Here is a 16,427-nt window from a genome sequence, read left to right on the forward strand (position 1 = left end):
TTTCGTTTTTTTCAGTATTCCTCTTAAAATGCTCCCTCTTTCGTTTTTTTTAGTATTCGTCTTAAAATGCTCCCTCTTTCGTTTTTTTCAGTATTCCTCTTAAAATGCTCCCTCTTTCGTTTTTCCAGTATTCCTCTTAAAATGCTCCCTCTTTCGTTTTTTTCAGTATTCCTCTTAAAATGCTCCCTCTTTCGTTTTTTTCACTATTCCTCTTAAAATGCTTCCTCTTTCGTTTTTCCAGTATTCCTCTTAAAATGCTCCCTCTTTCGTTTTTTTTCAGTATTCTTCATAAAATGCTCCTTCTTTCGTTTTTCCAGTGTTCGTCTTAAAATGCTCCCTCTTTCGTTTTTCCAGTATTCCTCTTAAAATGCTTCCTCTTTCGTTTTTTTCAGTATTCGTCTTAAAATGCTCCCTCTTTCGTTTTCCAGTATTCCTCTTAAAATGCTCCCTCTTTCGTTTTTTTTCAGTATTCCTCTTAAAATCCTCCCTCTTTCGTTTTTCCAGTATTCCTCTTAAAATGCTCCCTCTTTCGTTTTTTTCAGTATTCTTCATAAAATGCTCCTCCTTTCGTTTTTCCAATATTCCTCTTAAAATGCTCCTTCTATTATTTCTTTTCTCTCCCTGGTTTGATTTTCTTCGCTTCAGTATTCCGTTTTAAAAAGCTTCTGTTTCTAATCAATGAAAACTCGTCACTCTACAATCTAACCCAAACCTGTTTCATCGTATTCCTCTCAGCTTCATCCATTCGTTTTCTTTCTTCGCTATTCGTTTTAAAAAAGCTTGTCTATCAGTGAACTCGTCGCCTAACTGTCTACAATATGTATCTGCTCATCTCCTCTTTACTTTACCTTTAACCTTTCTTCTTTCTTCTTCTTCTTCATCCTTCTTTTTTGTATTTCATTTCAAAGCTTATGTTTCTATATATTTGGTTTGTTTGGTCTAGTTCTTTGGAATCTTTGGTTTTTTTTGTTTTGGTTTGTTTTTTGGTTTCATTTCTTTGGTTTCTTTGGTTTTCTTTGGTTTGGTCATAGACCTGTATCCTTGACGGGTGTTCGGAACCGCCTAAATATTAGGCGGGCAAACTCTCAAAACAAAACTAAGGCGTCCTGACTTTGTTTTTTTTACCTAGCCTCGCCAAATTTTGCATGTAGCCCCCCACTGGTAATGCGCATGGACCCATAAAGTCACATTTTCATTTCAGTTTGTTTTAGTATCAATAAGATATGCAAAAAAACTTAAGCACCGCTAAAAACAACACTATAACATCTCTTCTGCCCGCTCAGTTTCTGCTTTTTAAAGCCACTCTTGCTTGAGAGAGAGAGAGAGAGAGAGAGAGAGAGAGAGAGAGAGAGAGAGAGAGAGAGAGAGAGAGAGAGAAATATTAGCCTAACGCATCTCCATACCGATTTCTTTTGCGGTGAGTGCATTTATAGATATACTTTTTATTTTTCACTTATTATCCTTACCGCTTATCCAGTTTCATGCTCCCTGTTACTTATATTAGACTCCAGTTCTGAATAGCTATCTGTAATACATTATTGACTCATAAGTCCACGAAGAATTTAGAGAGATAGTGGTATTTTTTAAGGATGTGAGGAAACCAGTGTTGTAGGTGGAATTCCTGAAGTGGAGAGAGAGAGAGAGAGAGAGAGAGAGAGAGAGAGAGAGAGAGAGAGAGAGAGAGAGAGAGAGAGAGAGAATTATTTCTCTTAAGAAAAAAAAGTTACTGCAAAATAATAGCCTGACCAGTTTTCTAAAATGCATAATAATAACTTGGTATTCGTAAATGCAAAATAATAGCCTATATAGTTTCATAAATGCAAAAGAATCGCTTAGTATTCTTAAATGCAAAATAATAGCTTAGTATTCTTAAATGCAAAATAATAGCCTAGTATTCCTAAATGGAAAATAATAGTTTAGTATTCCTAAATGCAAAATAATAGCCTAGATTCCTAAATGCAAAATAATAGCCTAGATTCCTAAATGCAAAATAATAGCTTAGTATTCCTAAATGCAAAATAATAGCCTAGATTCCTAAATGCAAAATAATAGCTTAGTATTCTTAAATGCAAAATAATAGTTTAGTATTTCCAAATGCATAATAGCCTACTATTTTCTTAAATGCAAAAATAATAGCCTAGTCTCCTCAATGCAAAATAATAGCTTTGTATTCGCAAATGCAAAATGATTGCTTGGTATTCCTAAATGCAAAATAATAGCCTAGTATTCATGAATTCAAATTAATAACATATTATTCCTAAATGCTAAATAATAGTTCATGAATGCAAAATAATAATAGCCTGGTTTAACTAAATGCAATTTATAAGCTAGTGTACACAGTAAAATTATAATATATTTGTCTTGACTAATTCATTGGCTAATATTATTAGCAAGTTATTACAGATTGTAAAACTCTTTCCACTTTTAATCTGTCACAGAAGTTGTAGATACGGTATAACATGCAGAAAACCTTACACCATACGAATAAAATCCAATATTCCTCAAAACAACTCACCTCGTTCCAAGGAGATCACGACCCCCAGGTTAAGAACCGCTGAATTAGAAGCAAGAAACAATAAAACAATATCAGCGACAGCAAGGGAGTGTAACGCGGGGTACTACTTACTTGAAGCACTGGGTGTTCGTTACTAACCGACTATGCGCAGGTATTTGCCGCCTATCCAGCGACCTGTTGCAGCAAAACCCTCGACACCCGTCAAGGATACAGTCTATGGTTTGGTCTATTTCTTTGATTTTCTTTGGTTTGGTCTATTTCTTCTAGTTTCTTTGGTTTCTTTAGTTTCTTTGAATTATTTCTTCCGGTATGTTTCTATTTCTTTGGTATCTCATTTTCAAAGCTTCTGGTTCTGTCACCTAAACTCCATAAATCTGCCCTCAATATGCTTCTGCTTTGACATCCTCTATCTCTTCCTCTGCCCATTCTTCTTTTGGTAATTCGTTTTAACAGCATCTAACCCTTTTCTGCATTATCCATCCCGTCGTTCCCTCCTCCTCTATGTATATTATACATTATAAAAGCGTCTGTTTTATTCACTCAAGAATCATCAAAAGCCTCTGTCTGCTCTCAGTTTACTTCCCTTCAGACCTTTCTCTATCTTTTAATCTTCGTCTGCTACGTTCTTTGGTATGCCATTTAAAAGCTTCTGTTTTCTATCCACTCTAATGTTTTCTATGTAATAATGGACTCATTCAGCTAAACTTGTCTACCAAAAATTTTCCTTCAATTAGTATCTACCTTTATCTTTTTTCTTCTGCCCGATATCTTTTGACAATTCGTTTTTTTACATCCAACCCTATTCAACATTATCCATCCCGTCCCTTTCCTCCTCCTCTATATCTCATTTCAAAAAGCTTCTGTTCTATTCTCATGCTTTCTCCATCATATCTTCTCCCCATTCTTTTTGACAATTCGTTTTTACACATCTAACCCTATTCAGCATTATCCACCCAATCCTGCTCACCATCCTCTATATTGTCTCATTTCAAAGCTTCCTGTTTTCTATTCTGATCTTTCTCTATCCTATCTTCTGCCTATTCTTTTTTATAATCCCACTTTTACATCTACCCACTTCCAACATCGCTTGCATCCGTCCTTTCCTCCTCCTCTGTAAGTCAGCCCAGCATAATTTAACCAAAGCCGCTAAAACAAAATGCTCCAACCTCTTCTCCCTTCCTCTCCTCAACACTACTTCAACTCACCCCTCCTCTCGTCACCATCATATAATCCCAGCACAGAGTATTTTCTCCTCATACATTACTCCCCTTCGCCTATTCTGTCCCTGTATCTTTCTACTTTGTATTTCACACTCCAAAGGGGATCACGCACCTCTCCTTTTTACTTATCTCACAGGATTATATATATACACATGGCTGCAGAAGGACATGTGGAGGCTGACAAAAGGCAACTCAGCTTACACGTGGCAGTACCTTCTTAGTTGTTATTCCCCACACCCACACTGCCACTCACTTATATAAGTCTTTCCCAATACAAAATGCGTTTAACATGACTTACCTCCCACAGATTATATAACACGGATACAGAAGGATATATGAAAGGAAACACAAAAAGGGAAATTAGACACACTTGGTAGTACATTTATTTATAGCGACCAAAGCTCTTACATCAATTTGGGCAGGGGGTGTTCTGAGAAACTCTCTGTACAGCGCTGACAAATTTGAAGAAGCAGTACGTAGGTGACATGAGGAGAGAGTGGTGTATTCAAGGGGTGATGCTGCAGCAACGCTGTGAAGAAGGAAGCAGGCCACACCACAGACTGACTGCATATAAATATGTCCGGACTATAGTTGTTGTTCCTTGCATGTACCCGCGCCACACCCTGAGATATTCTTTTTTCCAGTACAAGAACGTTCCATATTGCTTCTTTTCGTTTTGATATTCTCTATGTTTATTGGTCTAAATCTTTGGACAACACTTGTTGCTATTTCTTTGGTATCTCATTTCAAAAGCCTTTGTTTCTATTCACTCTAACTCCACCACAATCTGCCCTCAATATGCTTCTACTTTGACCATCCTCTCTACCTCTTCTCCTAACATTCTTTTGATAATTCGTTTTACATACATCTAACCCTCTTCAGCATTATCCAATACGTTCTTTCCCTCACCTCCTCTATGTATATCTCATTTTTAAAATCGTCTGTTTCTATTCACTCAAAAGTCCGTCAAAATCTCAATCTACTCTCAGTTTACTTCTATACTGACCTTTCTCTACCTTTTTCCTTCATCTCCTTCATCTCTAATCAAGGTCACGTTTAAATATACAAGAGGTCATATAACTTCCTCTCCCGAACACGAATAAACACATTACCTTTTTCTACTCTCAGCTACGTATTTCCACGTGTTACTCTCTCTCAACTTTTTTCCTCCTAACACCGGAATCACAATAACATTCTATCTGCCTTTCGCCACGTATTATCAAACCTCCTCTTTCTTTTGTTCTTTCTCCTCCTAACACCAGGTAAACACAGTGAACATTCTCTACCACTGGCCATGTAAGGTCAAACATCTTCATCTCCCTCCTGGCCTAACACAACAGTCTGACAAGTATGACCTTATCTCTACCACTGGTATGTGGTCATATCTTCCATCTCCATCTTCCCTAACGCCAGTGAAAGCAGTGAAACCTTCTCTGTCACTATTGCATGTAAGTCTGTTTCAAGCTCTTCCAATCTCCCTCCATACCACTAACACCAGTGAACACAGTGAAGCATTCTCTGGCCATTTCATATCTTCAATCTCCTCATGCCACTTGAATACAGTGTATGCCACATATCTTCATCTCCCCTCAACTTCACCCTAACACCAGTGGAGAGCACGGTGACATTCTGTACCACTATTGTTGTGTGTTCATATCTTCATCTCCCTCCAACTTCACCTAACATGAATATGAGCACAATAAACACAGTAACCTTCTATATACCACTGGCCATGTATTTCAACTCTTCCATCTCCTCAACTTCCCCTAACATAATGTAAACACAGTAACCTTCTCTACCACTGTTAGTAACCATGTATTTCATCCTCTGCCATCTCCTCCATACCCACCTTCCTTCTAACACCAGCAGTAAAACGATGATGACACCTTCTCTACCACTGTGCCATGTATTTCACACCCTCTTCCATCTCCCTCACTTCCCCTAACACCAGTAAACAGTAATTTTTCTCTACCACTATTTGTATACCATATCTTCATCTCCCTCACTCCCCTAACACCAGTAAACACAGTAACCTCTACCACTGCGTATAGCCATGTTCTGCCTCTTCATCTAACATTCTCCCCTAACACCAGTAAACACAGTAACATAATGCAGGATGGCATACTATAAACACTCCTGCGCCAGAACAGGCTGGGCAAACCATCAGGCCCCCCAGGAAGATGCCTACCAGCGCAATGAGCAGCAACGTAAAAAAAAAAAATAAATAAATAAATAAATAAATAAATAAATAAAACTCTAGCCATGTATTTCACCTCTTCCTTTTATCTAACTCTCCCCGAACAACGGAAACCCAGTAACATTTTCTATTTTTGTCCACATATTCCATCTTGCCTTCATCCAACACCAGTAAACACAATAACGTTTTCTTCCAATGGCCAAGATTTCACGACCTTTTCTGTATAGCCATGGACCCTCATCACTCTATCCATTTCTATCTTTGGTCACATATTTTGTACCTCTTGCCTTCATCCAACACCAGTAAACACAGTAACGTTTTCTTCCGATGGCCAAGATTTCACGACGCTTTTCTGTACAGGCCCACAGACCCTCATCACTCCATCCATTACCATCACGGATATCCACTCTCTCATCACCGTCCCACAACCTCACCGACTCTCTCATACAAACTCATTCAAACCAACACATCAAATAACCTCACCTAACTACATTACCGCCTCTCACTCCATACATATCCATAGACCCTTACCACTTCATCCATTACCATCACCGATATCCACTCTCTCACAGCACCACGTCCCACAACCTCACCGACTCTCTCGTACGAACTCACTCAAACCAACACAGCAAACCAACACAACCACCTATTCATTTACCTCTCTTCCTAACATATCCATAGACCATATCCTCCACCCATTAATCCGTCACCCCTTCACTTCACTCTTGTACAAATTCGTTCAAACCAACACCAAAATAACCTCACCTAATTACATTTACCTCTCTTCCTAACATATCCATACACCCTTAACCTCCATCCTTTACCTTCACTGCCATTCCTCACTCACAGCATCGTCCCACAACCAAACCAATCCTCTCACGGACTCCTCAAACCAACACACCAAACAAAACCAGCCACTATACTACCACCAATTCCTTCCCACATGTTTCCCAGTAGAAGAATAATGCTTCCATCACCAGGGAGTTCACTATGATATTTTCCTCCAGCTTCCTCTGCCACAACCTTCACGGGAGACAATACACCTTGCAGCCTCCCAACAGTCAGACCAGTAGTGCGCAATATTCTTATTAAACAATTCGGCCTTAAGCACACACATAGTTGACAGTGTTTTCGTATGGGTTGTGTTGGGCCTTTCCGTGGTAGTTTGTGACCCTGGTGGCAGTGTGACAAAAAGCTTCTGTAACATGAACGTGAAAACACACTCCTTGAGAACATGATCTCTCTCTCTCTCTCTCTCTCTCTCTCTCTCTCTCTCTCTCTCTCTCTCTCTCTCTCTCTCTCTCTCTCTCTCTCTCTCTCTCTCTCTCTCTCTCTCTCTCTCTCTCTCTCTCTCTCTCTCTCTCTCTCTCTCTCTCTCTCTCTCTCTCTCTCTCTCTCTCTCTCTCTCTCTCTCTCTCTCTCTCTCAATCCGTCCGTCCGTCCGTCCGTGGTAGAGAAGGTTACTGTGTTTACTGGTGTTAGGAAACGTGAAATACATGGCCAGTGGTAGAGAAGGTTACTGTGTTTACTGGTGTTAGGGAAGTGAGGGAGATGGAAGAGGCGTGAAATACATAGCCAGTGGTAGAAGGTTACTGTGTTTACTGGTGTTAGGGAAGTGAGGAGATGGAAGAGGCGACTTACATAGCCAGTGGTAGAGAAGGTTACTGTGTTTACTGGTGTTAGGGAAGTGAGGAGATGGAAGAAAGGAGTTTAATCAGAAAAGCAGGTTAATGTGTGTGTGTGTGTGTGTGTGTGTGTGTGTGTGTGTGTGTGTGTGTGTGTGTGTGTGTGTGTGTGTGTGTCTGTGTCTCTCTCTCTCTCTCTCTCTCTCTCTCTCTCTCTCTCTCTCTCTCTCTCTCTCTCTCTCTCTCTCTCTCTCTCTCTCTCTCTCTCTCTCTCTCTCTCTCTCTCTCTCTCACACACACACACACACACAGTTAGCAAAATAAAAAAAAATCAATAAAAATCAGGAGGCAAAAGCAAAATAAGTCTACGGATAACAGGGCCACAATTTCAATATAATTTTTGAGTCGAGGTCCGTGATTGTGGCATAGAGGATAATTTGATTTACTGAGGAGAGAGAGAGAGAGAGAGGAAGGAGGAGGAAGAGGAGGAAGAAAGGGAAAAAGGGAGGTAGAAGAGAAGGAGAGATATAAAGACGGAAGGAGGGAGAAACAAGAGGAGGAGAGAAACGAAGGAAGGAAAGGAGGAGTCAGAAGGAGGAGAGAAACAAAGGGAGGAAAGGAGGAGAAAGAAATGGAGAGAGAGACTACTGGGGAGAGGCAGAAGAGGAGGGAGGCAGAGAGAGAGAGAGAGAGAGAGAGAGAGAGAGGAAGAAGGAGAAAGAAGCAGAAGGAGAATGGAAAGAGACTAAGGAGGAGAGGAGGGCGGTATAAGAGGAGGGACGGAGCGAGGGTCTAGGGTGAATCCACGTGGCTGAACAGATAATGAGACATGAGGGAGCAGCGGAGGCTGGGACGAGGGAGCAGACTAAGGTGAAAAGGTACGGGCAGGATAAGGGGCGGCGCAGGAGTTACCCCGTTTAAAAATGCCAGGACCACTTCCTTAAACGCGTCGTCGCTCATATGCTCACATTTAATTGTGCTTTCGTGGGGGTTGCTGCATTTCAGGGGTAGTTTTGACCCTGGTGGTAGTCTGACCCTTCTTCTGTACCATGAACGTGAAAAAACACTCATGTAAACCCATTTTATCTCCTTTCTACCTTTAGATATAGTTGATGTGAGAGGAGGAAGCGTCAAGCTCTCACATTTGACAAAACTTTCATAGTTTGTGCATTTCAAGGGTAGTTTATGTTCAGGTGGTATTTTGACCCGTCGTCTGTACCATGAACCCGAGGAAATACTCATTAGAACCGACTGATCTTTTAGGCCTCCTGATGGGTTGTTTGGGTCATATATTCCTAAACATTTCGGCGCCCAAGCTCACATATTTAACTAAACTTTCGTAAGAGTTTTTGTCATTTTCAGAGGTAGTTGTATGTCCCTGGTGGTAGTCTGACCCTTCTTCTGTACCATGAACGTGAAAAAAACACTCATGTAAACCCATTTTATCTCCCTTTCTACCTTTAGATATAGTTGATGTGAGAGGAGGAAGCGTCCAAGCTCACACATTTGACAAGGCCTTCATAGTTTTTTGGCATTTCCAAAAGTAGTTTTGTTCCTGGTGGTAGTCTGACCCTTCTTCTGTACCATGAACCTGATGAAACCCTCATTAGAACCCGACTGATCTTTTCGGCCTCCTGATGGGTTGTTTAGGTCATATTCTTAAACATTTCAGCGCCCAAGCTCACATATTTGACTAGACTTTCGTGGGAGTTTGGGCATTTCAGAAATAGTTTATGTCCCTCATGGTAGTGTGACTCTTCTCCTGGACCATGAACGTGAAAAACCACACTCATTAGAACCCGATTAATCCCTTTTCGGTCTTTGGAAACAGTTGACGTGAGAGGAAGAAGCGTCTGAGAATATCGCCCCGGGGCTGTGCCGTTGTAGTGCAAGAAACAAAGTAATAAGGAAAGGAATCACTTCAGGACGCCTCCCCCGCACACTGGAGGAGGCGGCAGCAGCAGGAAAGCAGTTAAGAATTAGTTCCTGGGAGAGAATCAGTCGTGAGGGATTTATGAGTCAGGAGAAGGGTGAAGGAGGAGAGGCGGAGGGAGGAGGAAGAGAATATGAAATAATAAAGATATGAGAGAGAGAGAGAGAGAGAAAAAGCAAAGTTCTTATTAAAAAAAACAATCCTGTGTGTGTGTGTGTGTGTGTGTGTGTGTGTGTGTGTGTGTGTGTGTGTGTGTGTGTGTGTGTGTGTGTGTGTGTGTGTGTGTGTGTGTGTGTGTGTGTGTGTGTGTGTTTGTGTGTGTGTGAGAGAGAGAGAGTAAAGAGAGGTTCACCACGGCCATCTAATCAACAAACAAACACACAGACCGACATATAGACAGGCAATCTAACACACACACACACACACACACACACACCAACGGAATGGTAGTGAAAAGTCTCATAATTTGTGCTGCGCCAGAGTCTGCAGTGTTAGTGGTGGTGGTGATGGTGGTGGTGATGGTGGTTGTGGTGGTAGTGGTGATGGTGGTGGTGGGTCGGAGATGCACAGATTTACATAGATACTTGGACCACACAGACTCTATGGTTCAAACTATGTAGAGGGTGTGTCCTTAAACCGAAGTGAAGTTATATCAATCAAATGCCGCCAAGACTTTGCAATTCTACTTTAGTAAATATTAAGTTGAGGAGTTAAGTTGCGACCCTGACCCAAGCTATTTCCTGACCACTCTGAGGAGGCCGAATACACTCACTCAAGCTACTCGGCATGTCGGCAGTGGTCCATGGAAGACTTTGAAGCTACGTCCTAGCAAGAGTTTTACATCGCATTAATCTGGAAATACATTCATGGTGCAAAATTATCCTGACGGTCGTTCCCCTCAGCAAGGTAAGACAGAAACTGAATATAATAAATTCTCTCCGAAATAAAATGTAAGACTCCATGGGCTGTATTCTTAACCATTTCGGGGCCCAAGCACACATTTGACAAGGCTTTCCTAGGAGTTTTGGGCATTTACAGAGGTAGCTGTATGGCCCACACACTTCTTCTGTAACGGGAACGTTAAAAACACTCAAGAGAACCCGAAAGAACTCATATTTGGCCTTTGAAACAGTTGACGTGAGAAGCGGAAGAGTCTGAGAATACCGACCTATTTGTGCGGTTTCTGGGGGTAATACCGTGATTTCTAGCTCAAAGGTTAGAGCTCACACGCACATTCATATCCCTTTCACAGCTGGAGTGGTCAAGAACTGTATAGGAAAGAGAAACTGAACACCGACCATAGGTCAGTATTGCTGAACAACTTCCACCCTCAAATCAACTATTTCCAAAGGCCAAAAAGAAGGTCAATCAGGTTCTCATGAGTGTTTCTTTAGGTTCATGGTACAGAGGAAGGTCAAACTACCACCAGGGTCATACAACTATCCTGGAAATGCTCTAACTCTACGAAAGCCTTGTCAAAAACAGGTGCTTGGGCGACAAAATGTTTTATAATACGACCTATTATGTTTCTTATCGAAATAAAACTTAAGACTCTATTTATGATGTTTCTGGCGGTGATATAATGCTTTCTGGGTCGAAGGTAGAAGCTCAGTTACTAACTAACTTACAGGAGCATATGCAGGGGCCGCGTCCTTCACTCACCCGCCGCCTCCACCTGACGGTTCCCCAAGCAAGCCCCACACAGCTACACTCCTTTTTAAATCTCTTTCACAAGTGGAGTGGTCAATAACTGTTTTTGTGATGTGGCTACTCAGGGGTTATTTTATCAAGGGGTGACATGCAGTAATGCAATGATTTCAGGGTCAAGTAAGGCGCATGCACTCACACACCAAATCATTTTCACAGCTCAAGTGGTCAAGAACTGTTCTTTAGCGTGCAGTTAATTAGATCATTCTATCAAAGGATGGCATGTGCGGTAATATAATAATTTCTTGGTCGGAGGAAGAGCTCACTCCTTTTGAATCCTTTTCACAGCTGGAGAGGTCAAGAACTGTTGCTTAGGGTGCAGTTACTTAGGATCATTTATCAAAGGCTGCCATATGCAGTAACACAATGATTTCTGGGTCCAAGGTCAGAGCTCACATGCACAACGTAATCCTTTCAGCACCTGGACAGGTCTAGAATTGGTATTTAATGCGCAGTTACTTTTTTTTTTTTACAGCAGAGGAGTCAGTTCAAGGACATAAAAAAAGGGAACAAATGTGAAAAAAAGCCCGCTACTCACTTAGGAGGTCATTCTATCAAAGGCTGGCATTTGTGGTAATATAATAATTTCTTGGTCGGAGGAAGGTCACTCCTTTACCCAAGTCCTTTTCACAGCAGGAGAGGTCTGGAACTGTTATTGAGACGTAGTTACTTAGGCTCAACTCTTTCTTTTCATTTTTGCTTGATATTGTGATCCTGTGTATGATTCCTTCCTTGATCCTTTTATAATTTATTTCGGTATTTCTTTATCCTACTGTTTCTTTATTTATGATTTTCTTTTCCATCGTTTGTTTTGTTCTTTCCCTTTTTTTCTTTTTTCCTCTCACTTCTTGTTCTCCTTTTAATTAAGTAAACGCTGGAACTTTTAGCAACACTAACGCCAACGAGCACTGCCCCGAGTTAAGGTTGCAGCCACCATTACACTGCCCCGGGAGGCTGATAATCATGCGAAAAATGCAGATTATCTCGCTCCAAAGTTCCCTGGTGCTGAGTGCTGAGTGCCGCCGGTGCTGCCTAGAACGACCCTCAAACAGCAGGAAAACTCGAGCTAATCATATCCAGCAGACACAGTTTTTCATTACGAGAGAGACGAGTCGTTATCGCTATGCAAATGGCGGTGAGTGTTGTCTCGGGAAGTGGACCGGGCGGGCAGGAGGCGAAGTGAGGGAGAGACGGGATGGAATTCTCAGACGCTTCCGCTTCTTACATCAACTATTTCCAAAGGCCAAAAAGGAGATCAGTTGGGTTCTAATGAGTGTTTCTTTAGGTTCATGGTACAGAAGAAGTGTCAAGCTACCACCAGGGCCATAAAACTACTCCTGGAAATGCTAAAAACTCCGATGAAACCCTTGTCAAAAATGTTAGCTTGGACGCTTCCGCTTCCCACATCAACTATTTCCAAAGGCCAAAAAGATCAGTCGGGTTCTAAAGAGTATTTTTTTCAGGTTCAGGGTACAGAAGGTCAAACTACCACCAGGGCCATAAAACAACTCATGAAAAAGCTCAAAACTCCTACGAAAACCTTGTCAGCTATGTGAGCTTGGGCGCAGGAATGTTTGAAGAATATGACACTCAAGAGCCCCTCCGTGCACTGTAGCTATGCAGGTGTAGACAGCCGAGGAGGAGGAAAGGAGGCGCCGTGGTATGCATTAAAATTACCAAGTTGGAGTGCTTCGAGGCGGCTGGGGGGAAAGTTAGCGTCAGTATGCACGGCGTGAAGGGTCAGGAGTGTACACGTCAAGGGAGGGAAGCTGTTTGTGATGTATTGAGTAGTAGTAGTAGTAGTAGTAGTAGTAGTAGTAGTAGTAGTAGTAGTAGTGTGGTGTGTGTGTGTGTGTGTGTGTGTGTGTGTGTGTGTAAAGTGAAGTAAAGTAAATTTATTTCCCTTCTACATGACCCAAATAAATAACAATAATGAACAACATTTACAAGGGCTGTCCAGCAGGCGCTCTTATACAGACGAGTTTGTAATAAAAAATGATTAACAGGCAGCACTGGCAAAACTAATATAATACAAATATAGTAGATTAACAAAGTAGATATTACTTAGGTACAGTTTTTATACCAACGCATACACATGTACATAAATAGAGACTTTGTATACAAAAAATACGGACATATGAATACGTGTATGTACATACGCATACACATATACTTACATAATACATAGATTCAAACACGGAAAATTATTCCCCCAGAACAGCATATATGTGTGTGTGTGTGTGTGTGTGTGTGTGTGTGTGTGTGTGTGTGTGTGAGAGAGAGAGAGAGAGAGAGAAATGTTAAATCACACAATAAATAAAGAATGGTTCTCTCTGTGGACGACTCTTGAGCAAATAAGAAAATTACAATCCAGTTCCTGGAAAGTGAATGAGTTTTAATATTTACTCTGGAGTCAGGTCGCAACCATAAAATTTCCTTGAGTCCTTGGAATAATGAATGATCGGCCCCTGGAGGCAGAGCAAAACCATTTCCTCCTGCAGTACGACCACCACGCCTGAACTTGCCGGCCATAATTCCCAAAACACCTTAAATTTGAGAGAAAAGAAATACTAATACCCTCCTTTCCTAATGTTAATTAAGCGACTTACCGAGACTGCTTGAGCGATGGAGGTTAAGTTTTAATCCAAGTATTGAATGGGATTATTCGCCGAGCAGACGCCTGGCCCTGCGCTCACCGCCCAGCTCATACTGAGAGAAATGCAAAATATATACAAGGTCTAAATATGGCTGTAATAACTCCAGGTTTCGCATTTCAGTTCGTTCTCTCTCTCTCTCTCTCTCTCTCTCTCTCTCTCTCTCTCTCTCTCTCTCTCTCTCTCTCTCTCTCTCTCTCTCTCTCTCTCTCTCTCTCTCTCTCACACTGTGCCGTCTCTGGGCCACGACAACCAACGACTTTTCCATTTGACAAGTTGGTTCCCACGCTCAAAGAAGGGGGAGGGGAGGTTTTATTGGCGTCTTGGTGTCTTGCCGACTGTCTGAGACATTCAGCCAACTAGTTGCCAGCATGTCGTGCTAACCCTCACGACTCAGACTCCCGTCACGACGTCGGCGCAACATTCAGCAACAGTTTTAAGACCTCTTTCAAGACATGCCCGACCCTTTCACATCAACACCCAAGACCTCGTGTACCCTAGAGTCGTGGGTAGTCGTGGCCAAGTCGGCACAGTGTGAACAGGGCTTAAGTCATCGACGGACGACTCCGCACGTCCAACCTTCGCCGAATGCTTTCAGTCTAAATCGAACTCAAGAGGGTTGATTCCATGCATAGGGACGAGCCGTGCTGTCCTCCGAGGTTCCGTGAATGCCAGACTGATCGCTCTCTGAGAATGCGTACCAAGACTTCCAATATCGTGAGGCGCCAGAACAGGAGCGCGTGTGCCTGATTGCCGTGAACTCAGGTGTGAATCCTAGGCAGTATTCTCAGTCGCTTTCGGCTCTCATCATCTATTTCACAAGGCCACAAAGGAGATTAGTCAGGTTCTCATGAGTGTTTTCACGTTCAAGGTGCAGAAGCCCTCTCAAACTATCATTAAGCTCATGTTTTGTTTTTGCATCAAGGTAGGCAGCTCAAGGGCAAAGAGGCAACAGAAAAGCCCGCCAGACGCTGCTCCGACGAAGAACAGAGAACGAGGGGTCAGAGGAGGTCAGTTTAGGGTGGAGAGGTGTCTTGATACTCATGGAAACACTAACACAACCTCACGAGTCTTACACAATGAGATATCTCACTGACGTTAGTTATGGTTTGTTTCTATATGTTTCATCTGTTATTTTCGATACACACACACAAAAAAGTCGTTTATCACAGAATTAAATAGCTATAATTAACGATTTCTTATTTTCACTTGGCTCACTTGAAAATAAAATACATAAACAAATACTACAGAAAGAGCGCCAGTACTTAACGAGAAAAAAATATTGCTTGTTATTATATATGAATAGACTTATTAATACCTATAATTTCATTCATGTGGAGAATGTATTATGCAATGCGGAGCCACTATTTCCAGCGCTAACTTGGTATATATAAAAAAAACTTCCCGCCTCATCGCTCACATCCACACCGCACTCCTCCTCGCCCCTCAAGCATCATCACAACTTCCCCACCGTTAATGTAGACTGCCTTCCCTCACACCCCTTTCATACTGTATTTCATTATAGTTATTCATAATGTAATCATAATATGTACATTTTCAACTTAATGGCTGCAATTCCTAAATAAACCGATTACTATTAATATTATTGTTATTATTATTATTATTATTATTATTATTATTATTATTATTATTATTATTATTATTATTATTATTATTATTATTATTATTATTATTATTATCATCATCATTATTACACCTACAGCATCTCCCTCCCCATACCAACAAACACACACACAAAGGTCCATAATCACCATGCTAACACCCCCTAAACACCAAGGTCGGTATTGCCAGACGCTTCCCCCCTCACAACAACTATTCTCAAAGGCCAAACAGGAGATCAGTCGGGTTCTCATGAGTGGTATTTTAGATTCATGAAAAGGAAGAAGGGTTCATCAAACTACTTCTGAAAATGCCCACAACTACGAAAGCCTTGTCAAATATGTGTGTCTGGGCGCGGAAATGGTTAAGTACGTATATGGCTACAAAAGACCAGAAAAGTAACACCCTAATTAAGAGACGAAGGAAGGAAGTTTTTCAGGGTGCCTGTACTGCGCCTAAGAACCTGGGGAGGCGGTTCTCTGCGTGCTGAAGTAGCCGGGCCTGTCACGCCTCCCCGGCCCGGCGCTGAGTACCCCGGGCTGAGACGCTGGAAGGCAGGGAAGGAAGTGGCCGTGACGTGGGAGGCGAGGGTGACGAGAGGAAGCGACGCCCAGAATGCGTGGGTCCAGTCACACATTTCTGCTTACTTTTCGCTGTGTGTGTGTGTGTGTGTGTGTGTGTGTGTGTGAGAGAGAGAGAGAGAGAGAGAGAGAGAGAGAGAGAGAGAGATACATAGAAAATCAGACAACACAGACACCAAGGTCCAGAGTAGGTGGTCTGTCCTTAAACCTAAGTGATTTTACATTAATCAGAAGGCTCCAAAACGTTGCTTTTCTACTCTAGTTAATATTAAGTTGAAGGAAGTGACGGTTGAGCTTGTTTTTAATAGTCAATCGTGTTACACTGGACCACTGATGATGGGAGCTTATTCCATTCTCGCACTACAACGTTGGTGA

General features: G+C 41.8%; 1 protein-coding gene across 1 annotated transcript in view; it reads right to left on the minus strand.

The window, feature by feature from the left end:
- Nucleotides 1–16,108, minus strand: part of LOC126981615 (fat-like cadherin-related tumor suppressor homolog) — a 108,225-nt gene extending 92,117 nt beyond the window's left edge. Inside the window, exon 1 of the mRNA XM_050833053.1 lies at nt 15,922–16,108. Coding sequence (XP_050689010.1) covers nt 15,922–16,108 — 187 coding nt within the window. The remainder of the gene's footprint in view (nt 1–15,921) is intronic.
- Between the last annotated feature and the right edge of the window lie 319 nt (nt 16,109–16,427).

Source organism: Eriocheir sinensis, chromosome 49 (assembly GCF_024679095.1).
Source record: "Eriocheir sinensis breed Jianghai 21 chromosome 49, ASM2467909v1, whole genome shotgun sequence".
Classification (NCBI taxonomy): Eukaryota; Metazoa; Arthropoda; class Malacostraca; order Decapoda; family Varunidae; genus Eriocheir; species Eriocheir sinensis.